The 26,292-nt window shown below is 39.1% G+C and overlaps 1 protein-coding gene across 4 annotated transcripts in view; it reads left to right on the plus strand.

Moving 5' to 3' along the window:
- Nucleotides 1-26,292, plus strand: part of tbc1d14 (TBC1 domain family, member 14) — an 84,347-nt gene that overhangs the window by 51,942 nt on the left and 6,113 nt on the right. For all 4 annotated transcript variants that reach the window (XM_036596391.1, XM_036596390.1, XM_036596389.1 and 1 more), the window contains 7 exons: nucleotides 2,141-2,258; nucleotides 2,550-2,656; nucleotides 3,711-3,797; nucleotides 6,538-6,632; nucleotides 6,944-7,015; nucleotides 15,414-15,542; nucleotides 21,656-21,765. In XM_036596391.1, the coding sequence (XP_036452284.1) occupies nucleotides 2,141-2,258; nucleotides 2,550-2,656; nucleotides 3,711-3,797; nucleotides 6,538-6,632; nucleotides 6,944-7,015; nucleotides 15,414-15,542; nucleotides 21,656-21,765 (718 nt within the window). The remainder of the gene's footprint in view (nucleotides 1-2,140; nucleotides 2,259-2,549; nucleotides 2,657-3,710; nucleotides 3,798-6,537; nucleotides 6,633-6,943; nucleotides 7,016-15,413; nucleotides 15,543-21,655; nucleotides 21,766-26,292) is intronic.

The raw sequence follows: 26,292 nt of genomic DNA on the forward strand, positions 1-26,292 counted from the left end.
CCGCCTCATTCTGAACCACTGAGCTGTCGGATGTTTGAAAATATTCTCCTCAAAAAAACCCATACAATTCTAATTAAAGCTAAAATAAACAGTTGTTTTGTTTTGGTCAGCAGTGGCAGGTCCTTCCCTCTGTTTGCTAGCTAGTGTTTGTGATAATGTTAGTAATTGATCGGCCTGTAACACATTGAGAGGCTTTAAATGTGTTTTCTTCATTCACATATGCATTTTCATCATTCAGTTAAAAAAATTCAGGGTGATTCAAAAAGATTCATCTGATTTCAAAATGATTCATTTCACTTGTAAATCATTACAGATCAGTGCAGTAAACTGTAAACGGTTTAAATGAGCATAAAGTTTATTATGTAATTGTACAAGGTCTCAGTATGAACCTCCTCCAGCTGTACAGACAACATCAACGCCATAGTCAAACTCATCCCATACTGGATTGAGCATGTCGGGTGTCGCTGCACTCACGGCTCTTTCAGTGCGATTTTGGAGATCATCCAGTGTTGTTGGGAGTGGCACATAAACAGAAACCTTAACGTACCCCCATAAAAAGTCACACAGCGTGAGATCTGGTGATGCTGGTGACCTTTTTCTTGGAACTGTTGGTACCAACGACGAATGCTCTGAGCTGTTGGAGGCTCACTGCCATACTGACAGTCAGAAACTCTATGATCCCCTCTTTCAGTTGGATTGTGATTGGTTCCTAGACGCCTCACGGTTGTAAAAATATGGAGCTTTGAAATCGGATGAATCTTTTTGAATCACCCTGTATACAGATTTTATTTTGACAGTCTCAGCAAGGCGTGTACAAGTGCAACTCAGTCACATGGTAGTGGTCATTCCCTCCTCTCAGGCCCTCAGCCTCAGGGGGGCGCTGTAGTGAAGCATTAAACTTCTCAACTAGAATACGATGGCTTATGTTTTTATCTACCAGTATGGTGATGGAGCGTTTTAATGGCGTAATCGAATACTATGAGTTGGTATCGGAACATTAGCCTTGGTATCACTTGCTATCAGAAGAAAATTAGCGGTATCGCCCGTCCCTGGTGTGGACTGAAACACTCCTTATAACATCAGTGTGAGTGGGCGGGGCTAAACTGTTAAAGGCTGAATAAGTGGGAATATGGGTAAATGCAACCCCTGCTTTAACATCACAAAAACAACAAATTCACTTTAGCTCAGTTTTAGTCACTTAGGTTTGGGTCATTCTCCATTTGGAGTGGGAATTCAGGTGGAAACGTTTTTAAAAAATCAGTTTCTTTTATCCCAAAACTAAATAATCTTAATGTGTCCATTAACATCTCCTATTATCATCTATGCAGAAAGGAGCTTAATTCAAACATATTTTACAGTCACTGGTGTTGTATGAATATGGTGTAACACCAGTGACGGTGACTCCAGTGACATTCTGGTTAAAACTGAGGATTCTGTAAATCAGCTGACTCGTTGTTGGTCAGGTGACCTTGTGTATTTATAAACAGTAATAAAAATGATATTTGACAAAATTTTAATTACCCAGCTATTAAAGCACATAACAGTGGTGACAGAAGTTATGAGCTGCCTGATAAACAAAATTATTAATTAATTAATGAAATATAGCGAGTGTGACTCGCCTTCTCATGCCTTGAGATGCTTCCTTTCTGATGAGCCTCGACCCAAAGAAGTTTAATAGAGCTGTAAATACTATGTCAAGAGTCCTGATAACACCAGTGACCAAAATCTCTGTGTCAAATGAATTTTTAAATAAAATCTATATTTTTCAAATGTAGTATAACATTAATCATATAAAAAGTAAACATCAATCTGTTTTATACAAATTCCTGAGTTAAACCTCTTATAAAATATTGTTTTATATTCTCAGATGTTGAGAAGTGGTTTTGTGATGAGCTGTTTTACAGATGCAGAGCGAATATGAAACAGGACAAAAAAAGAAAAATCAGAGAATCATAAAGGAAAAGTGTTATTTAATCTTAGGTCAGTAAATGTACACACTGAGTTTTGGAGCTGTGCCTAATATTTTAAACATCTTTATTAAGCCCTGAAACCTTTGTGGCACGGTTTCCCCTCTGAATGGAGAATGACCCGTATCACTGTGGTATCATATACTGAGGTTCCACTTCCTGTCTCTGTGCAGAGCTGAAAGAAGCTCAGAAGAGGAAGAAGCAGTTGGAGGACAGAGTGAAGCAGGAGGAAAGCATCGGCAATGCTGCCCTCACCTGGAGCCAGGAGATACTGCCCAACTGGAGCACGATGTAAACGCACTCTCATTACACTGTTAATATTTCCCATATATACCATATATGTCAGTGCTAATATGTGGTAATATATGCCATACTTATGTGTTTAAGTGCCTATTTTTAATATTCCCCTATATGCTGTCACTGTTGAAGCAAAACCTTGTGTCTCCAAAAAAGTACAGAGGAATGAAAAAGCTTCCCTTCAGAATAAATTAATTTAAAAAGATTTTATTCATTCAGTCATTTTGAACCTTTCGTGTTGGTCCATAGTGACATTTGACTCTCTCTCTCTCCCTCTCTCTGCAGGTGTTCCTCTAAGCGGGTGAAGGAGTTGTGGTGGCAGGGAGTGCCCCCTAGTGTCAGAGGCCGAGTGTGGAGTCTGGCCATCGGCAACGACCTCAACATCACACACGGTATGTGGTCATAGTTACTATGAGTTCACTAACCACTATGAAGTGATTAGTATCTACTATTACTCAGTAATTATCTGAAGTTATTCAATAGCTACTATGAATTATTCAGTAACTAGTATAAATAACTCATTAACTAGTATGGGGTGTTCTACTACTGTTACTACTATAACCACTGTGAATTGTTCAGTAACTTCTATGAATTATTAATTCTTTACTCTGAATTATTTAGGATCCGCAATGCAGTTTTGAGTAACTACTATGGGTCATTCAGCAGTTGCTATGAATTATTCACTGTCCATTATGAATTATTCAGTATCTACTATGAATTATTCACTATCTATTATGAATTATTCAGTACCTGCTAAGAATTGTTTAGTAACTACTATGAAATATTCAGTATCAATCAACCAATCAACCTTTATTTCAACTCAGAAGTGCATTAAGGGTGACCATTATTTACAGTGTAGCCGAACATATTACAAAGGATTAAAAAAGCCAAAATGAAATTCACCAACTAAAACAAATGAAAATCAAGACAAAAAGATTTGTATTTTAAAAAAATAATAATAATAAAAAAATAAGAACGCTCAAATAGAAAACGGGCATAAAATATCAATCAAATATTTGAATGAAAATACATTTAAAATGGAGTAAAAGAACCAACTTAGATAGTAAGCAATTAGAAAACTAACATTTTAGAAAAATCCAATTATTTACTAAAATCAAACAGTAAAAGAATTAATATCAAAACAGTTGCAATCTGCTGTGAAACTAAAGTATCAGTTCAGACCCTCAGAATTTAGGGGGTTAAAACGGTTTAGAAATCCATAGTTTTTTGTTTCATCCTCACTTTGTGTTTAGTGCTCGTTATCTGGGTTTTCTTTGACTGCAGTAATCTGCTTCACCACTAGAGGTCCTAAAACACTGTGAAAGCAGAACTGCACTCACTATATTATTGATTCTCCTTTTCTAACAGACCAGCTTCTACTGGTCATATCATTATTAAATCATCTTTATTAGTATATTTATGTGTATGTTTGTGTATTTTAACCAGAGCTGTATGATATCTGTTTGGCGAGAGCGAAGGAGAGATGGAACGCTTTTCCTTCTCCATCCACAACCACCGACACTGATACTGGAGGTATTTGTCCGTTATCACTGTGTTTTACTGTCTCCTATGTATGTACAGTGGTGCTTGAAAGTTTGTGAACCCTTTAAAATGTTCTATATTTCTGCATAAATTCAACCTAAAACTTCATTAGATTTTCACACAAGTCCTAATAGTAGATAAAAGAGAACCAAATTAAGCACCAGTCCTGATTGTGTACAAATGGAGGAAATTCAAGACCATCGTTACGCTTCAAAGGTGTGGTTAACCAACAAAGATCACACCAAGAGCAACAGCGTGTAATAGTCCGCGAGGTCACAGAGGAACCCAGGGTAGCTTCTAAGCAGCTAAAGGCCCGTCTCACAGTGACTAATGTTAATGTTCTTGAGTACACCATCAGGAGAACCCTGAACAACAATGGTTTGCATGGCAGGGTTGCAAGGAGAAGCCACTGCTCTCCAAAAAGAACATTGCTGCCTATCTGCAGTTTGCTAAAGATCACATGGTCAAGCCAGAAGGCTGTTGGAACGATGTTTTGTGGATGGATGAGACAAAATAGCTCTTTTTGGTTTAAATGAGAAACGTAATGTTTGGAGAAAGGAAAACACTGCATTCCAGCATAAAGACCTTATCCTATCTGTGAAACATGGGGGTGGTAGTATCATGGTTTGGGCCTGTTTTGCTGCATCTGGGCCAGGACAGCTTGCCATTACTGATGGAACAATGAACTCTGAATTATACCAGCAAATTGTAAAGGAAAATGTCAGGACATCTGTCTATGAGCTGGAACTCAAGAGAACATGGACAATGCAGCAAGACAACAACCCTAAGCACACAAGTCAGTCTATCAAAGAGTGGTTAAAGAAGAGTAAAGTTAATGTTTTGGAATGACTGAGTCAAAGTCCGTAATCCTGTAGAAATGTTGTGGAAGGATCTGAAGCAGCAGTTCATGGAGGAAACCCACCAACATAAGAGCTAAAGCTGTTTTGTACGGAGGGGCTAAAACTCCACCGAGCTGTTCTGCAGGACTCATCAACAGCTACCGGAAAGGTTTAGTGACAGTTATTGCTGCACAAGCTGGCCACAGCAGATACTGAAAGCAAAGGTTCACATACTTTTGCCACTCATATATATGAAGTATTGGATAATTTTCCTCAGTAAATAAGTGACCAAGTCTAATATTTTTGTCTCATTTGTTTAATTTGGTTCTCTTTATTTACTATTTAGACTTGTGTGAAAATCTGATGAGGTTTTAGGTAAAATTTTTACAGAAATATGAAAAATTCTAAAGGACTCACAAACTTTGAAGCACCACTGTGTGTGTGTGTGTGTATGTATGTGTGCGTGTGTGTGTGTGTGTGTGTGTGTGTATGTGTGCGTGTGCGTGTGTGTGTGTGTGTGTGTGTTTGTTTTGGCTGTATCAGTTTTACACCACAACAGCAACCAGCTTATTTCTGGATGGATAGTGCCTGCAGCTCTGCATTAGTATGACAGGATTTTGGACTAATCTAGAGAGCTAGTCATATTTAAAAGTTTGGACACCCCTGGCCAAACGACCTGTTTTGTTAATTTACTAAGTGAAGCACATCCTCTACAGAGAACACACTTAAATGTCATTTTTTCAGCAAATTTTACTGCACGATTTCTAGTTATTTGCTGAGTTTAACACATTGGGGGGACAAATAAGAGAAAGTAACACACGTGCTGTAACTTTTGCACAGGCCACATCTTCTACCCCCCCCAATATGTTAAATTCAGCAAATGAACAGTAACTGTGCACTAAAAAACAGAACTGTGGCTGTTCTAGTTCTAGTTTATTCTCCAAACTAGGGTCAATAACCACAATAATAACCACAATTAACCCTTTAACTGCAGAGAGGAGAGAAGAGTAAAGAATTCATTGTGAGCTTTAGCTGCAAGTTTTACCAAAGATGGTGGACGAGTTAGTTTTCAGTGGGATCAGTAACATTAAACGCAGGTAGAGCTGCTGTAAAAGGCTGGAAAAAAGAATAAAATACAGTCTCTTCTGTTTGGGTTTATTGTTGGTTGAGTTTTGCTGCCGTTATTCACCTGACAGTAAAGCCAGATATTCAGATTTTATGTCTACTCCTCTTTATCTCTCTGTCTGTCTGTATGCTTGTTTATTTGCTTATTTACTTATTTACTTTTTCTCTATTATATTGTCACCCCTAGATAGATTTATTCATTTGTTTACTTGTTTTTTATATATCCGTCCTCCAGATATCTCATTTTATTTTTATTTATCTCATGCTGGATGTACTGCAGATATATTTGCAATATTCTTCAGATATTTATATTTGGTATCCACTTGCAGTGCCAGTATATATCATTTTTGAATCGTTATGCTCTTATTACTGTTATTGACTCACTATCATAATGTTACATAATCATCATAATCATGATCGTTTTTCAGTTTTTACATAATTTGAAAATACCTACTCTCCTTCATATTGTGTGTAAATTTCAAGATGAATGGACCAAAATAAATGGCCCAGATTTCCAATTACTAGGAAAAAGGTCTGGTTCCATTGACTTACATTACGGTTTTTTCCTTCTCCTGTAAAGTTGTCATTTTGGAGATATGAGGTTTTGGTCCGACAGCAGAGATACGATTATCTATGTTTGCATTATCACTCATCTTTCATATTGTTAACTGTTCTGCAGAGTCATTTACTGGTGTGTCTTATTGTCTGTTTTTGTATGTTTATAGATCCTTATTTATCTTCATTTATCTTGACTTTGTGCTCTTCAGATGCAGGATCGTCTCATGCTGATCGAGAGGCCAGTCTAGAGCTGATAAAGCTGGACATTTCCAGAACGTTCCCCAGCCTCTGTATATTTCAGGAGGTGAATGTTTGTCTGGCTTTGGCGAAACACAAAACGAACATTTTACACTTAAATCTGTTTTTAAGTTTTTAAAATTGTGGTATAATGATAATTTAGAACTTCATTCTTGATGTTCTACGGTGTATTGCATATACTACATAATAATAATATAATAATAATAATAATAATAATAATAGTAATAATAACAATAATAACAATAATAGTGTACTAATATTAATAATATTAATGTTATTATACTTTAATGTATTTCTGGTGTTTTTTTGGTCTTTTATTGTTGTAATTTTCAGCTGTATTTGTATTTGACTCTGCAGGGAGGCCCGTATTATGATGTGCTGCACAGCATTCTGGGAGCTTACACGTGTTACCGGCCAGACGTGGGATACGTATGTTAACTTTAGTGTTTACTACACCAACATGGACAGACAGACAGACAGAGACACAGACAGAAAGACAAACAGAGATACAGACAGACACAAACATATACAGACAGAGGCACAAACAGATGAACAGCTTAGAAGGGAAATCTGCTGTAACTGTGTGTGTTTAACGTCATACAGAGACTCATTACTAGAGAGAGATAGGGGAGAGAGAGTAAGGTAAAGTGAGAGAAACGGTGAAAGAGAGAGGTGTAGAGAGGTGGTAAGTTGGTGTTGTGTGCTGCTCTGAGTAATCAGTGTATTTTGGTGAAATGAATCACGTTTTGGAACTGAACCTGCTTTCAGAATGTGTGTGTGTGTGTGTGTGTGTGTGTGTGTGTGTGTGTGTGTGTGTGTGCAGATGCTCTGTACTGTGTGTGAGAGTGAGTTGGGGGTGTAAAAGTGAGTGGCAGTGTGAGGTTTTTCTCCTGATATGTTTTTTTGGTGCTGCGCTTTGTCCTGTTGTATAAAACAGTAGCACAGTGTAAGATGACTTTATTTGGAAATGAAATAGCAGCAGTTGTTTACACCAGTGTGTCAATTTCATTCTCCTTCTCATTATTGATGCTGTAGATGATGGTAATAGTTTTGTGTAGTTAATCCCAAATCAGGCCTTTTTTCAGGTGGATAAATTATAGCACCGCAGTTTAGTTTACACACTCCTACCAGACATGAGTCTGACCATAAACACACGCCACAGGTGAAACTGACGAATCACGAAACTGTGGGTGAAATGTGAGAGCGCTCACTTTACAGTCAGATTTGATTGAACTCGACGAGTAATGGACAGTAATGGTGTCTTTTGATTGTTATTTATAAATATGAACAAAAAGTATGTATTCATAATCATAATTAAAGATGAGGTTAAAAAATTAAACTAACAAAGAGAAAAGTCTTCAGACACCACAAATGAATAAGACTAGTACTTTAGTGCAGAGCTGCTGTTTGCAGTTTCAGCTATAAGACGATTTTTTGCAGCATTGTGGTTCAGTTTTGGTCCAGTCCTCTCTGCAAACTGTCGGTAATGACCACAAGGTTACGAGGGTCCCTCTGATGGACTGTTTCAAAATAAATTAATTTAGGAGATTTCAGATTGGCTAGCCCGGTGGTCTCCAGCCCTGGTCCTGGAGATCTGCCTTTCTGCAGAGCGTAGTTCCAACCACAGTCTGCCACACCTGCTCCAGCTAATCAGCCTCTTTCCCAGTCCCTGATTGGCTGATCAGATGTGTTAGAGTTCACTAAGGGGGGGTGGGCCATCTTACTGGATACAGGTTGGAACTAAACCCTGCAGGACGGGAGCTCTCCAGGACCCAGGAGGCCACTGAGCTAGACCATCTTCACCTTCATTTTAAATGTAAAAAAAAAATACAGAAGGGTCTGAATACTTGTTTCTGCTGACTTCGTCCTACGCTACAGACCCCCACCCTGCACTTCCTGTATACCGACCTTCTGAGTCACGACACCTGTGAGCTACTTTCATCAACACACTGTTTATCATGTCAGCAGCAAATAAACAGAAACGACATAGAATTACAATCTTTATTCTTTAAGTACTAAATTGATAGAAAAATGATATTTAAATAAAACAATGCATAAATAAAACATTCTATAAATACAGTACATGAACTTAACATTATATAAATACAATGCATAAATAAAACATTATTTAAATACATATCATACATGTAACATTATATAAATACAGTGCATGAATAACATAAATACAATACATGTAGCATACATATAGCATTATATATAAATACAGTGTGTGACTATAGCATTATAAATACAATACATATAGCCTACATAAAGCAATATATATAGATATGCAGTACATGAATATAATATATAAATACATATAGCATTATATAAATGCAGTGCATGAATGTAACATGATATAAATACATGTAGCATACATGTAGAATTATATAAATACAGAGCATGATTAAGCATTATAGAAATACAAAATATATAGCATAAATATAGCATTATATAAATACAGTGCATGAATTTAACACATACCCAACACACTGCATATGAAATAAAATACATGCAGCAGTTATTACAGTCATATGCAAAAGTCTGTTTACTGAATTTAACATATTGGGAGAAAACAAAAACGTGGCCTGAGCAAATGTTATGGTCTAAAAGCCTGCGTTTCTTGTGTTCAGAGGGTTTTTTCCCTCCGGAAGGTAAACAGACAGATACGAGCGCTGTGGCTGCTGTGGGTTTAAAGCGTTTCCTTCGAAATTGTTTATTCAGTGCACAAAGCAGCTGAAATAAAGTCAATATGTTTATAATTAATGCACTGTTTTTCAGAAAGTGATCATTAATCAGAATAGTGTGTCATTAATGCCATTTTTCCACCAGGTAGGTCAGAATAGTACAGCTTCAGGCTGTGTTCTACTCTGTTTGGCTACATGGGAGATTCACAGAAAGTGAGTCTAATAGAAAGTGTTATTTTTAAATAACGGTCATCTGACTGCAGTGACCCCGCGTGATGATTCTGTAACGCTGGTGTTACTTGAAGACATTTTCACAATATACGATATGCACTATAATATTTAGTATTTACTGACTTTAATAAGCTGGAACAAATGAAAACGAACCAGTAATGTTAATGTAAAAAAATTACTATAAAAACAATGAATACAGTGATTTTCCAACGTTTCACCAATTGCACCGCACTAAATCCACTCAAACAGGCTTAATTATGCTCTCTTTGTGATGAATTATGCAGTTGGTGATGAATTACGCAAGTTAGTAAGGCTGGACCCCAAAATTTAACTGTTCAGATATTCGTTCATTTGGCAGGTGTTCAGTTTTTAATTTTGGGATTTGGATATTTGTTAACTTTTCATTTTTTATTGTTATTATTTAGGCTACCAATGAAGGCAACTGCAAAATAAGAACATTCTGGGTTTTTGGGAGGAACTTAGATGCTGCAGATGCTGAAAACAGACATAGCCTCAGACATAACAGACAGCTTAAGCCCCCTGCTCTACTCCAGAAAACCCACCATTCCACCCGCATTCAGGCTCTTCAACATAAAAGTCCTAAAACTGCCCAACATAAACATTTCTTCTCTTTACAAACATGAACTACTGACAGCGCAGTGATGCCACAGTCCGTTTTTAGCACATCCTTAAACGTATACTTTTTAAAGGTTCTGTTAAAATGTTTAAATATAAACCACTTCCGCTCGGGCGCCTGACATCCTGCTCACTCACAGCAGTGAACGTCAGGCTAACGTGATGCTAGACAGCATGTATTCCCAGTGTGGTTGCAAGCAGGGCCCCCGTACTGGACCCTTACTAGGGCCGCAGTGTTGCCCTTCATACCTCGAGTTAGACCACCTCAGTGAAGTGCTGATTAACCCTGTGCATGCAGTGTGCTGTTACCCCCTAGCCCACCACTGAGAGAGGTTAGCAGGCCTGGTGGATGGAGCAAAGCCACTCTCTGAGCACCGCAGTGCTCTGAGAGGAAATCAGCTGGCCTGGAGATTCGGATTTTACAGCGGATGAAGCCGCGAATGTGCTTTCAACACGGGTGTCTGCTGTGGGGTGAAATTAGTAACTACTGCTGAAGCTCCAGAGCCTAAAACATGGTATTCAAGCCAACCCTACAGGTGAGCGTTAAAAAAATGAGCATGACTGATACGCTGGTGTAACAAAAGTAGCTGACGCTGTCAAAATCTAATGAGAGACTCAGGCGGTGTTGAACTGTAGGCCTAAATATTAAAGGTCGACCCCATTCGAACGCCTATTCCATGGTGCAGTTCCACTGATGCTGCTGCTGCATAAACTAAACTAATCAAATTAATCATTGCTCCACCTGTTTTCCCCGTTTTGTACTAACAATGTTTACTATCCGGTGTCGACCAGAGGAGGATGCGTTCCTCTTCTGAGTCTTGGTTCCTCTCAAGGTTTCTTCCTGTCTCTCTTAGGGAGTTTTTCCTTTGCCACTGTCACCACTGGCGACCTCATGGGGGCTCAGATCCGGATTTCTTTCTGTAATGCTGATTTCCTTGTAAAGCTGCTTTTTGACAACACCTGTTGTAAAAAGCGCTATATAAATAAACTTTACTTACTACTTACTTTCTAGTTGTGCAAGACAAATGGTTAATGAGAGCTACAAGGCAGGTGTACTTAATGAACTGACAGCTCAGCCTTCTCATTCATGAAGTGTCGTACTGCTGTATGTTATTTTAATTTGCTAACATTACTAACCTTAATGTGCCTCAGACTTGACTGAAGTCTGAAGTAACTAGGGCTCCGTTCACACAGCAGGTAAAAGTGGCCCAAATCTGATTTTCTCACCAAATCTGATTTTTTTTGTTTGGCTGTTCACATTATCTTTTAAATGTGATCTGTATGCAACATCAGTCTGAACAGATCAGCTCCTAAACTGACCCGCATGCATAAAAGAACAGAGCTTCACGCTGCTTCACGGCTCATCCAGAGGTAAACAATCACGACTGCCAACGAGCGCCAGTCGCCCCCTGGAGGATCAGCTTCATCTTGAAGCTTCACTGACTGACAGCTGGGCACATCACCCAGAATGTGTTGGAGCCGTAAAAAGGGCGCGGTCACTTCTTTACTACGCGTCCTGGGATTCTTTAAACTTTGCTTTGAGACTTTTAACTGTTCTTCGACGCTGCAGCCTCGTTCTCCTGCGGCCGCGATCGGACATTTCTTTAGAAATCACTTTGACCACACTGGGTTTTGGATACATCTCTTCTAATTTTGTACAGAAACATCAGCCTAAATGTTTGAGTCTCAGCAGCACAAAATTATGACAAATGTCGAGTTGGATTGACGTAAAAGTCACATGAATTCTGATCTGGCTGTTCAGACTGAGTCACATTGCCGCATATCGGATACGGATCGGATTTCAGTACAACATATGAAAGCGTCTCAAATCGGAATTGAAAATGTCAGATTAAATGTTTTTTTTGCTGTTCACCACACAGATAACACTATCTATGTCACATACAAAGAAAAAGATCATTTTGGGCCACTTTTGCCTGCTGTGTAAAAATAGCCTAGCTGAAGTTAAAAAAATACACTGCTTTATTCTGATTTTTCCCTTGAAAAGCCAACATGACATCGCAAAGCCTTCAGGATGTCTGGAAATGTCGGGCATGTGCTGCAAGTCAAAATGTAAACAAACCACTTATCAGGTTATAGCTGCTGTACTGATGGAGCTGTGCAGCTGTGGTTTTGGGACATTGATTTAATAGTATGTGTAGCAGGTTACGTCTTATCCCCACATTTAACATCAGTAGTTTAAATAACAGTTAAAATAGAGTTGTAGCACTCGGCTGTATCAGTTGAATTGTATCTGCTAAGTCTATGTAGCTAAGTAGCTAAATATCCTCTAGCCTCCAGCACTCTGGAAAATTCTCACAAAACTGTTTACTGGATGAGTCGAGTTTTTCCTCTTCCATTTTCAGGCGGAAAGTTTGCTGAGCAACATGACTCATCAAAAATAGAAACCAACCACAAATAGCTACCATCAAAAAATGGCGTGTTGCATCGCACTGCATTGCCTTATGCCGTTCACAGCTGGTGTAAACAGTGTTGTTGAATATACCTGAAGTGTTTTGGTTTTGTTGTTCCTCACTTGCCTCGCTTGGTATTAGGACACAGTGTGACGCTAAACTGTTAGCTGATGACCCAGGCAGATATCATGCTCCTCTGTCTGCTTTCTTTGTGCTACTGAATTTGTTATACAGTCATGTTGGATATATGACTGACTAATATTACAGTAATTCTCAGCCTGAAACATGATTCACCATCAACATTTGAATAATATTTAACGTTAAGTGAGTTTTCTGGTTCCATGGCAGCTCAATTCTTTCCACAGAAATAAGCCTTCCTCTCCGGCCTAAACACAGCATGCTTAACCGCATTGCTACGCAGGCGAGCCTCAACCTTTTATGCAAGTTTAGTCATAAACACACTGCACGGCACAAACCTCTGTGCATGCAGGTTTAAGCTTAAAGCTGCATTTTTGTTAGCCTAGAATCCTGCATGGCTCATGTCCCAAATGCACATGCTTAACCCGAGCACCCTTGAGGTCTCTTGCCCTACACCCTTTAAAAAATGGTGCTTCAAGGGTTCTTTAGTTAAGAAAATGGGTCTATGTCGAACCATGAATAAGCAAAGAACCTTTTAATCATGCAAAGTGTTCTTTGAGTGTTCATAGTTCTATATAGAGCCATTTTCTTTACTAAAGAACCCTTGAAGCACCATCTGTTTTAAGAGTGTACAGGTTTGCATGCTAATGAAGTGTGGACTTTGAGGACTGGGCTCAAGAAGGGTAACCGGGTACTCTGGTTCAGTACGGTTCAGTCAGCAGTGGGAATGACAGCAAAATGCGTGAGCATGGATTTGTAACCATACTCTGGGCTATTGGTCGTCTCAAAGCCCTTTATCAGCCTTTGTGTCGCTGAAGGGCCATCCCGATCTTTCAGTGTGGCCAAGGATCCTTCAGTGTGGCCGAGAAATGCACCCTTCATTTCTGAAAAACCTGAAGAACTCGTCTGGTGTAACCTTCCAGACCTGCAGTCACCCACCACCCTAATGAAACTATTAGTGGTGCTAAACATGCCTGATCAGCCTGTGCATGTTTGTTTTCGGCGCCTGTGGTCTGGTCAGAGGGTTTTTTCCCAGAAGAAAAACAAACAGATACGAACGCTGTGGCTGCTGTGGGTTTTAAGCGTTTCCTTCTAGATAGTGTTACTTCTAAACAGATATGACACTTGCAGGCAGAACCTTGACAAAACCTTCAGCCACCATCAAAAACCAAACACTCGTGCAAAACAAGTTAGGGTTGCATCAGCTTTGTGCGCATTTTGCAAGTAACATGAAAAAATTGGGCTTAAAAACAAGTTTTGGTTTCCGTTCATTGTGAAGTTTTGAGTTAGCTTGAATGCTGTTACATAACATTGACACAACCATGTCATAAACTGGTCATAGCAGATACTATAATGAGTTGTCATGAGAGATTTTGTTAAGTAGTATAACCGCATCATGTTACTGTTACCAGAAATTGCCATGACCGGTTCAAATGTGTGATGATGAAACAGTTTATGTTACATCAAACGTTAGGGACATTGCTATAACAGTAATGATAACATGACACTTACTGGGCATAATCTGTCATGTCCTCATCACAACAGCATATGAGATCAGCCATTACATGTTTATGGCATGGTTCTGTTAATGTTATACAGTGCTGTGAATAATCTGACTCATCCAGGAGGTCACAAAAGAACCCGGACGAACATCTAAAAGGCCTCACTTGCCTCAGTTAAGGTCAATGTACACAATTCCACAAAACAAAGACTCTGGGCAGAAATGGCATACCCTGGGAGAGCTGCAAGACGCAAACCACTGCTGACCAAAAAAATCACAAAAGGCTCATTTTGCATTTACTAAAAACATCTAGACTCCCTGGACTTTTGGAATAATATTCTGTGGACTGATGAGTTAAACATGGAACTTTTTTGGAAGACATGGGTCCCATTACATCTGGCGTAAAGCTAGTACCGCATTCGTAAGAACATCATACCAACAGTAAAACATGGTGGTGGTAGTGTTATCATCTGGGGCTGCTCAAAAAGAAACAAAATTAAGGTTGTGGAGTGGCCAAGTCAAAGTCCTGACTTGAGTCCCATTGTGATGCTGTAGCAAGACCATAAAAGGGCAGTTCATGCTTGAAACCCCTCCAGTGTAGCCAAATTAGAACAGTTTTGCAAAGAAGAGTGGGCAAAACTCCTCCACAGCGATGTTATTGCAAACGTTTGATTGCAGTTTTTACTGCTAAGGGTGGCACAACCAGTTACTTTTTCACAGGGGTGATAGAAGTTTTGAATAAATCTATATCTTCAATAAATGGAATAATCATTTAAAAGCTGCATTTAGTGTTCACTCGTGTTGTTTTTAATCTTATGTTAAATTAGTTGGATGATCTGAAACATTTACATGTTATAAATTAGCAAAAATAGAAGAAATTGTGTGAGGGGCAAATACTTTTTCACAGCACTGTATAGCAGGGTTCAGGTAAAGTGCTGCCAATTTACTGCTGGTTTTTTCGAAATTAGAGACTAGGTTTTGTTCTGACAGTGATGATAAGCAGCAATGTTGATAAGTATTGAGAATGTATTTTATTAATGCAGTCATAAATGTGTTTTGACAGTCAAATTCTTCTGTCTTTATCAGATCAGTTTCTTTCTAACTAGCATGTACATTTATAGTTTTTTCTTTTTTTTAATTATTGAGATTGTGTATAATGTCAGTTATGAATTAGCTTCAGGTGAAGTGACTAACTGCTCTGTCCTCCTCCTCTTTGTGTGTAGGTGCAGGGGATGTCGTTTATCGCGGCCGTGCTGATCCTGAACATGCACACTGCTGATGCCTTCATTGCTTTTGCCAACCTGCTGAATAAACCCTGTCAGATGGCCTTCTACAGGGTGGACCATAGCCTTGTGAGTGTCTCCCCAGCACATACACATTAAGTAGGGCTGGGCATTATAGCATCACACTGTGGGTTTCATCCTGTACAGTACTGTGAAAAAGTCAGAGACTACCTTTCATTTATTTAATTTCCAGTCAAAACAGCCACCAAGTACAAATTATTAATTTTTCTGAGGAGATTTTGAGACAATCCACTTGCATAAGCAGTGGGGTCCAGCAGAATTTTTCCTGGTAAAAAAATTTTAGTGATCTGAGCATGACATTCTGGTGCACTCTAACACTATAATACAATGGTAGCTCTGGTGGAATAATTATTTGTTCATTGATTTCAAATACTGTGCATATCAAAGTCACGTCTAAATATTGTACTGTGATTTTTGATTGATTTGTTAAAAGTCAAGTCAAGGTTTATTTATACAGCGCTTTTTACAACAGCGTTGTTGCAAAGCAGCTTTACAGAAAAATCCCGGTCCGAGCCCCCGTGAGCGTTGCCAGTGGTGACAGTGGCAAGAAAAACTCCCTAAGAACAAGAGGAAGAAACCTTGAGAGGAACCACGACTCAAAAGGGGAACCCATCCTCCTCTGGTTGACACCGGATAGCAAAGCAAGAACACAAGAGCAAAATTATTTATTTATTTATTTATTTTTTTTTTTTTTTTACCATAACAAAGTCAAAAGATCAATATGTGTGAAATTCGGCAGACATCTCCTTTTGAGACCTGTATCTATTATAAATGGAGAACATTTCTAAAAACTTTGTCATTTGTGATCTACTGGCTCCATAATGGCACATAGTGCTTGGACCCCGATGATTGCCATTTGCAGTGTAATTTGTAGGTCACGTGTGTCAGGCTTCAGTTCTTGTGGGCCAAAACACTACAGACTTCAGCACTCTGCCTGATCAAACACATCTGATTCAGCTCATCAGTTAATTAGCAAGACCTTCATGAACTGAATTCAGAGTGGTAAATGAGGGTAAACACTGATCTCCACAGCGCTTTGACTGTCTCCCAGTTTGACATGCCTGTTGTAGATGGTCGCTTTGCTGTCATGGCGGTTACAGTCCACAGAATTCAATGTGTTCTACATCAATTTTAGAAACAAACTGAATGAAACCTGGTTGTCTTGTTTGCTAAAAATAATTTACATGTTAATCTTCATTCAGCCATCTTTTGAAAGCGTCTGAAGAAAAAAAAATGCAAGAAATGAAATTTCGTTGCTCACCAAACATGCCTCTCTCTTAAAGTTTGGAGTTCAAAACTGATTAAAAGCTGCAGAGAAGATGTGCCTCCTAACAACCACCTGGAAGACCTGGAAGACCCCAAAACTGCCCCCATCAGATAAACAGCACTTAAAGCTTTCATCTCTGAGAGAGAGGAGAAAATCAAGCTGCTTCAGATCTGAAAACATCCACAGGTGTTTCTGTCCATCCTTCCACTGTGAGAAGACGACTCAGCGCTGTGGGTCTGAAAGGATGTGTAGCTGATCAAGAAGAACCTCACTGAGAAAAGGAGACGGACACATCAAACAAAGAAGCTGAACAATGGACTGACCACCCCAGAGTCCAGACCTCAACACCACTGAATGTGTTTGATTACTTCAGAAAATGATCAACCAGCTTCTAAGACTGAACTTTGGAGGTGTGGAAAAATCATTCAATCAGTGGAGATTTCTTTGAAAATTAATTTTCGCCTCTCACAAAACGTGGCTCTCTTCATATTTCGGTATTATTTCAGTATTTCTTTGAAAAACTGAATGTGAGTTTCCTGAAAGGAATGGAAACTAGAAATAACTTGGCTGTTTTAATGGAAATTAAAGAAATAAAGTGGTTTCTGACTTTTGCACAGTACTTTCGCATAATTAAACATTTTAGAATAGTTTTACCTTCACAGCTACAGTAGTTGTAACCTATATTAAGCATTATATCAAGTTGTATTGTTACATAAAGTTATTTTGAATTTTGGTACATTTCTGCTGTGTCATATAACAAAGCTGAGTGTAGTGAGTTATCAAGTTATTGAGGTAATCGTTGTTTTTTACTCAGTGATCAGAGGCCATTTGAAGGTTATTTGGTTGAGTTTTGAGTTCATTAGAAGACATATTTGAAGAAGTAGAAGAGATGCTTCAGCTTTAATTCCTTCCACACCTTTACACGGTTTCTGCTCTGACTAAGTGGGAGGATGTGGGTGTTTTTTTTTTGCTCTGAGCAAATCTATAAAAGTGTACTTATCGCTGATTGCATCTGAGTTGGCCACTAAACCAACACTTACTCAGTTATAGTGGGACGAGAGCAGGTGGGTTTTCCATCGGTATTAGTTTGTTATTATAATTGAGTTGTAACGGAATGGTGGTTCCTCACGGTGGTTTTTATGCTAAAGATCACACAGTGGCACACTGCTATTTAAAGATTGAATTTACCAATATCCCCTTTTCGTATTGAAGTGGAGGCCCTAAAGGTCATTACTAACCACTATTATTATTTTCGTGAAACAGTGCCAAATCCAATCCGCAAAGGGCTAGTTGTGTCTTGAGATGTTCATTCCAGCGAAGTCGGAGCACCATTTTGTTTAGATTGCGCAAAAAGTAGTGCTATCATGTTGCAAGCATCTTATTACAAGGAATGTAGCAGATTTTCCATCCTTCACTTTTTCCAAATTTTGAAAATGCACGAAAAAAGCCTGCAAGGAAAAACCTCAACATTCAAATAAACAAGAGTTTTACACTAGAACGAGATGGACGAGCTATAATTAAGCTAAAGCCAAAATGAGTGATGGGACAGAGTTTTTCGAATAAATGATGATATCAAGCCGTAAGTCGTACGAATCAGATGGTCTGATTGTGCCGCAGAGCTTTTCGAAGGTTGTCTTTGACATTCTGAAATGCCAAATCCAAAGCTTGTTTGAAAAATGACTGCTCAGCGGACACCAGAACTGTCTGGTGCGTTTGCGTTTCCAGATGCAAGTTGAGGTGGTGCAGAGATTTTAGCCCTCATTAGGTGGGCATTTGGTCATCCTGCCCCGCATGGCCATAAAAGATGGCAAGTGACTGTAAAGATGATTCTACTTAAAACAAAAACTGAGTTAAATCTCTTCATCTTGCTCGTTTCGAAGCAGCCCCTAATCATGGTAGCCTACGTCATCTGAAGATTCTTTGCCTGACTGTATTGGATGGAAAAACAACTTAATTAGCATTTTTTTCCGCTGAAATTTTGTAAATGCACATAACATTTGCAAAACATTTCAATGGAAACCCAGCCTGTGATAAATGCAAGTGCAGATTCCCGCTGTTCTGATTGCACAAAATGTAAAATTGTTCTTTTATTCAGATTTTATACAAACGATGGTGTGTTTTTTTTATACTAAAATTAGACCAAAATCTCAATATATTACCTTGCTTACAGTATTGCAATATATCACAGTATTGTGAATTGTAACCCCTGTATCATGATACTTGTGGTATCGGCAGGTTCTTGCCCATACCCAGCCCTACTAATAAGCTTTTGGTATTTAGTATTAAAGTTTAATTACTAATGTGAGTGCTGTACAGTCCTGTTAAATCTGAGTCTTTTGAAGTGTTTAAGTAGTTAAGCTAAGAAAAGTCAATCAAGTCAGCAAACTGATCTGAACATTGTTTTATAACATTATTTAAGCAACAGAACACGAGAGGGAGTTTGTTATCTTGAAATAACATCATGGCTGTGATTTGGTCGCCGTAGATCATCACAGCCGTGATGTTATTGGCGATAACACACTCCTCGAGTGTTCTACTGCTTTAATACAACAGTTAAATAAATAAAGTAATAAATTAATAAACTGGGCCGTGAACGCGGCGTTTAATATGTTTTAATGTTCGCAGTTCCTTCACCAAATTATAGTTCCTTAACGAGCAGCTTGTTGCTACGTCAGAGTAACGAGCTCCGCCCACTCGCTGCACAGCTGGCAGTTCGTTCTCCAGCTCCTTACACTAAATTCCCAAACTGTCGTCACCACTGAGCAGCTTTTCAGTCGGCAGCTGTGACAGAAGAACAGCTAAACAACCTGGAATCAGCCAGAAATGAACCGAATACCATTCGCCAAACGTGTAGTCTGATCTTCAGAGTCTGACCAAATCAGACTGAGCCATTAAACAGCCGCAATATCAAGTTTAGCTCAGTTTTGTCATTTTTTTGCTAGATCAATATTAATGTTGTTTTGTTCCAGCCGGTCTGTAAAGCATCTTACAGCCCATTTTGTTGTAGAACGCTTCTCAACCAGTCAGCTTGCGTGGCCAGAACTAACAGTTGTATAACATTAGATATCATATAAAATGATTTTTAGTAAATACAGTATCTCAGATTAAGTGTATCTCACCTTAGAGTCAGTGTAGCTCTGTCTGTTAACAGTTTTGTGATTGACCTCTGAGTTTGGTCTTCCACAGAATTTAATCCAAAACCTTTTTGGCTTCAGGAATTAAATAAAAACAGCTCCACCTTCAAGTTGATAAGGATAGTTCCTTGCACCTTTTTTTACTCTAATAATACCGACTGATTTACTGCCACCGCCGTTCTCACTGCAGGTTTGTTGTGAAGAGTTTTTCCTGAGTGTTCACTTTGCAAATGGTCAGTGTATCATGTGTGATCTTGCTTTGTTGGAAAACACACCAGCCCTTCCCCAGTCTTCCATGTGGGGGCACAGCAGTGTTAACCCACCGCACAATACCAGCCTCAGTATTGTAGCAGTGGGCCTTGTAAGGATGTAATGAGCACAAGCCAGCTATTATTAGTCGTGTAAACGTGCACAATTACACATGAAAAAAACACTTACCCCAGATGTAGTCAATCAGTCAAGACTTATTTGGTGGAGGTTTTGCTTCTTTAGTTAAGAACTGAAGCTATGAGGTCAATGTAGCTAACCAACACTAGAATTCAGTGGTCACCCACATCTTTTACTCCTTGAATGCATCCCCAAAACTTCTCTCAACCTGCCCAAACTGCATCCACGTCTTCATTAAGGTCGTGCAGACTTGCTGATGTGGTTTAGCACACAGTGTGACTTAATGTGAGCTTTAAAAATAAACTGTGCTTCACTCTGTAGCTGAGCACTGCAGGCAGCTACTTTAGACAAGTGCTGTGCTAAAGTTCAGACTCCTCTTCTCATGCATGCATGTCATGTGGGCTTATGAACATAATTCTATCGATTTTTCAAAATTCCCCCATAATTTAGTGTGTGAGAGGTAAACAGAGAGACTCAGAGTGGTCTGGTGTGAAATGGTTCAGATGTCTTTACAGTGGTGGTGATAGGAACCAGGGGTCACCATGACTACAACACAGATATAGACATTTTATTTACTATCCAGAACCACCAGTGAACCTACACGAGTCTATTGAGTTTATATGGAATGATGATGATGGAAAATGGTGGATAATCTGAAATAATAAGTTTTCTTTGGGGACTATTTTGCCTCATAACGCCCTGCATATTATGTATCCCTCCACCATGAATACACTTTAAAAATATGTGTTTCAGACCAAACTCTTTTCAGAACTATCACTAAAACAGTGTGTCAGGCATCAGGCAGTGAATTCATAACCATTTCATGTAATAACTTCCTGTGAGGGAGCTTTTAGAGGTGGACGTCTGGTTCCTATCACCACCACTGTGAATAATTCTGACTCACCAAACCGCTCTGAACGACTCTGTTTAACTCTGCAGAATTTGAATCTTAAATTTTCTTACTGATTATATGTGTTTAAAAAAAGAAGCACCATAAATTGTGAACAGTTTTGAATGTAAAGTGGACTTTTAGACACGTTTTCTAAAATGGCTGCCTAGCTCTAAACTAAAGCAGCAACACTTGAGCACTAAACGTTGTTGTCTTGTCTGATCGTCTGTGTCTGGTGTAAATGGAAAATTGTGTACATTTTGATTAATTTGTTTTTTGTAGTCTGTCAATGTTGATGTGCAAAATTGCAAACATTGTATAAACAAATGCATCAAAATGCATTAACATCCACTGTCTTTACATGCGGTTAACAGTATAAAACATTATATTATGTGGAGTGACTTAAGCGTTTTTTAATGTTGTATCAGTGTCAGTTTAGTAAAAGCATTTCAACATGTGAATAAAAGGTCTTTCTTTTTCACAGATGCTGACATATTTTGCTGCATTTGAAGTGTTCTTTGAAGAAAACCTACCAAAGCTATTTGCACATTTTAAGAGCAACAACTTGACGCCTGATATTTATCTGATCGACTGGTACGTATCTGAATCATCTTGCGTGTAAATACTTTTAAATAGATCGAGTTTTCACTGCAGGTTTAGCAGAGACGGCTTGCATTCATTCTCATTACGTAGGCATCAAAAGTTTTAGAGATCAGAGAAAAATTTTGGTTTTATCAACTGAAAAATTCTTGTGTTTGCCTGTAATGGGGTTTATGAGGTTTTTCAGATGGTGGTGTTGATATGTCGATGGTTTGGAGATGAGGAAGTCAGATAACGGGCTCTTTGAAAAGCTTCGGGAGGCGTCTGCAAATTTGTAACCCGGTTAATTCGGGGTTAGCGACGCTATATTTTGATTTTATACACCGATCAGGCATAACATTCTGACCACCTCCTTGTTTCTACACTCATTGTCCATTTTATCAGCTCCACTTACTATATAGGTGCACTTTGTAGTTCTACAGTTACAGACTGTAGTCCATCTGTTTCTCTGCATACTTTTACCCTGTTCTTCAGTGGTCAGGACCCCCATGGACCCTCACAGAGCAGATACTATTTGGGTGGTGGATCATCCTCAGCACTGCAGTAACTCTGACGTGGTGGAGATGTGTTAGTGTGTGTTGTGCTGGTACGAGTGGATCAGACACAGCAGTGCTGCTGGAGTTTTTAAACACTGTGTCCACTCACTGTCCACTCTATTAGACACTCCTAGCTTGTCAGTCCACCTTGTAGATGTAAAGTCAGAGACGATAGCTCATCTGCTGCTGCACAGTCTGTGTTTGTCATCCTCTAGTCCCTCATCAGTGGTCACAGGACGCTGCCCACAGGACGCTGCCCACAGGACGCTGCCCACAGGACGCTGTTGGCTGGATATTTTTGGCTGGTGGACTATTCTCAGTCCAGCAGTGACACTGAGGTGTTTAAAAACTCCAGCAGCATTGCTGTGTCTGATCCACTCAGACCAGCACAACACACACTAACACACCACCACCACCACATCAGTGTTACTGCAGTGCTGAGAATGATCCACCACCCAAATAGTACCTGCTCTGTGAGGGTCCATGGGGGTCCTGACCACTGAAGAACAGGGTAAAAGTATGCAGAGAAACAGATGGACTACAGTCTGTAACTGTAGAACTACAAAGTGCACCTATATAGTAAGTGGAGCTGATCAAATGGACAATGAGTGTAGAAACAAGGAGGTGGTCAGAATGTTATGCCTGATGAGTGTATGTAGCTGTATAGTTGCATGTATTTCCAAATCTGCAAAGCTTGAATAGAGAGTAATGTTTAAAAAGACATTTTATTTTTGTTTATTTATCTTTATTTATCCGTAAACCTCAAGAAGTTATTTTGTTGTGGCGCAGATGGGCTGATAATATAGTGCTGGGTTTGTGCTGACGGAGATAAAGGTTTACGGAGAGGTTTTTGGAAGCTTCTCACCCACTTGATGTGGTTAACACAACCTTTAAACGGGTGCAGGTTTAGTATGTTGGGGGGAGGGGGAGCGGGGTGTTTTAGTACTGAAACTGCCTGCGCGCTGCCTGCGAGTCACACTAACCTCACCTACCGTTCACTATTTACCAGGAAATTCACACTTTTTATATTTAGAATGAACGTGTGAGTGTGGAGGTGTGAGAGCAAAGACACGCTACAGGCTTTTTAAGCAGGAGTGTGATATTTATTTACCTGAGCTTGACCAGGCCATGCTGACTAAGCAAGTACATATATTTATTGTATAAAGCACATTTAAAAGGCCCATATAGTGGAAAACAAACTGAATTTGCCTCGTTTTTTTAAAAAATAAAGTTTATTGTATCGTAAACACTGTTAGTTTCAAACATTCACTCCCTACCGTCCATACAGTCCATATATGGAAACGGTTTCCAAGTCACCGTATATGTGACATGAGGAGCTATATGCAAAAGTGTACACACCCCTGGAAAATTCCATATTGATTTTCTAAGTGAGAGTAAGTTCATGCATCCTCTGCAGGGAACACACTTCTGCACACACACACACACACACATATATATATATATATATATACACATATATATATATATATATATATATACACATACATATACACTATTCTAATCTGTACTTCATTAAATTAAATCAGGCGTTCCTGATGAAATTTAATAATCAAAGTTTAATAATCATAGAATCAACTCAAACTGTTCTTCAAACTAACTCACAAAATATATGTTTCTCTGACGAGTGAAACATGGATGTAATATGTGTGGATTTTCTTTGTGTCATGTCCCTTTTTGAATCCTCTTTGTTGCTAAACATGGGTGGTTACTTCATTCTTATACCTCAGATGTTCCAGAATTAGCTCAAGGTCGCACTCATAAAATGACCCAAGTATTCATATATATGTATATGTATCGCTGTTGTTGGATCAAAACCTCGTATCTCCAAAATAGTAACTTTACAGGAGAAGGAAAAAACATACTTTACTTTTCATGCAAGTCAATGGAACCAGACTTGTTTCCAAGTAATTTTAGGCAATTTCTGTTGGTCCATTTATCATAGAATTTACACACAATATATAGGACTACGGGCTTTTCAAGTTATCTCAAAAAAAGGAAAATGTCAAAAATGGAGATATGAGGTGTATATATATATATATACACACACACATCGATGAGACATAACATTCTGACCACCTCCTTGTTTCTATGCTCATTGTCCATTTTATCAGCTCCACTTACTATATAGGTGCACTTTGTAGTTCTACAGTTACAGACTGTAGTCCATCTGTTTCTCTGCATACTTTTACCCTGTTCTTCAGTGGTCAGGACCCCCATGGACCCTCACAGAGCAGATACTATTTGGGTGGTGGATCATCCTCAGCACTGCAGTAACTCTGACGTGGTGGAGATGTGTTAGTGTGTGTTGTGCTGGTACGAGTGGATCAGACACAGCAGTGCTGCTGGAGTTTTTAAACACTGTGTCCACTCACTGTCCACTCTATTAGACACTCCTAGCTTGTCAGTCCACCTTGTAGATGTAAAGTCAGAGACGATAGCTCATCTGCTGCTGCACAGTCTGTGTTTGTCATCCTCTAGTCCCTCATCAGTGGTCACAGGACGCTGCCCACAGGACGCTGCCCACAGGACGCTGCCCACAGGACGCTGTTGGCTGGATATTTTTGGCTGGTGGACTATTCTCAGTCCAGCAGTGACACTGAGGTGTTTAAAAACTCCAGCAGCATTGCTGTGTCTGATCCACTCAGACCAGCACAACACACACTAACACACCACCACCACCACATCAGTGTTACTGCAGTGCTGAGAATGATCCACCACCCAAATAGTACCTGCTCTGTGAGGGTCCATGGGGGTCCTGACCACTGAAGAACAGGGTAAAAGTATGCAGAGAAACAGATGGACTACAGTCTGTAACTGTAGAACTACAAAGTGCACCTATATAGTAAGTGGAGCTGATAAAATGGACAATGAGTGTAGAAACAAGGAGGTGGTCAGAATGTTATGCCTGATATATATATATATATATATAAAAGTCTTTAAACAATGTGCTCTGGGGTCTAAGACTATTACTGACTGTTACTAATTACTATTACTTTCTCTATTACAGAGTAACACCACTGAGTAACGCAGCCCAAACGAAACGTATCAGTGGCTGAAAGAGTTTTATTACTACACTGATGACTTACATATTTGTTACTCCCACTACTTCTTCCTGCATCAGGGAAATGTATACTTATATTTAGACTGAAGGAGGATGTGTGTAAGCTACTGAGAGATGTTCTGAATGGACTGCAGTTTTTACGTGTCGGGGAAGCCGCTGTGGAATCAAAGACGTCTTTAGCTGTCGACGTCACAGAGTTCTGAAAGCTCTGGGTCATTTAGTGAATGAGACGTAGAGCTAATTCTGGAGCATCTGAGGTATGAGAATGAAGAAACCATGTTTAAGAACAAAGAGGATTAAAAAAGGATATGAGACAAAAAGAATACACACATACTGCACAGATGATTCGCTCCTCTGTGTGTTTTTTTCAGTTACGGTGCTGACATCCGGTATTCGAGCGCGCCAGCACAGTGCTGTCTTTATTAAGCTGTGCAGAAGTTTGTCATATCTCAGTTTTAGGGCTAGACTAATGTTTTTGTAGAAAACAGAGCATGAATGTTTATAGTGATGGGATACTTCTGACCCTGACTATGAAATTCAGTCAGATTTGTATTGAGTTTTGAAAATGTTCTAAATTTCATATGAAATTTGCATCAATTTTTGAAAATAAGTTTAGAATTATAGAAGTATAAGTGATATTTGGCAAAAGTCTCCATACTGTTTTGTGAGAACAGCAAAACATACACGTACAAGCAGAATTACAGCCGTGCTAAACATAAAATCATTCTTTAACTGATTTAGGGTTGTACCTGTACTGATACCGTATCAGAATCATCACCCGTACTGGCGCTTTAACGCAGTATCAGTGTCAGTAATGGAGAATACCAATACCACAAAGTAATCGCTGATGTGGCACCTGCCTGTGTGCAATAGATGGAACAACACGTTGGCGGTGTGGGTTTA

Source organism: Colossoma macropomum, unplaced genomic scaffold, assembly GCF_904425465.1.
Source record: "Colossoma macropomum unplaced genomic scaffold, Colossoma_macropomum, whole genome shotgun sequence".
NCBI classification, from domain to species: domain Eukaryota; kingdom Metazoa; phylum Chordata; class Actinopteri; order Characiformes; family Serrasalmidae; genus Colossoma; species Colossoma macropomum.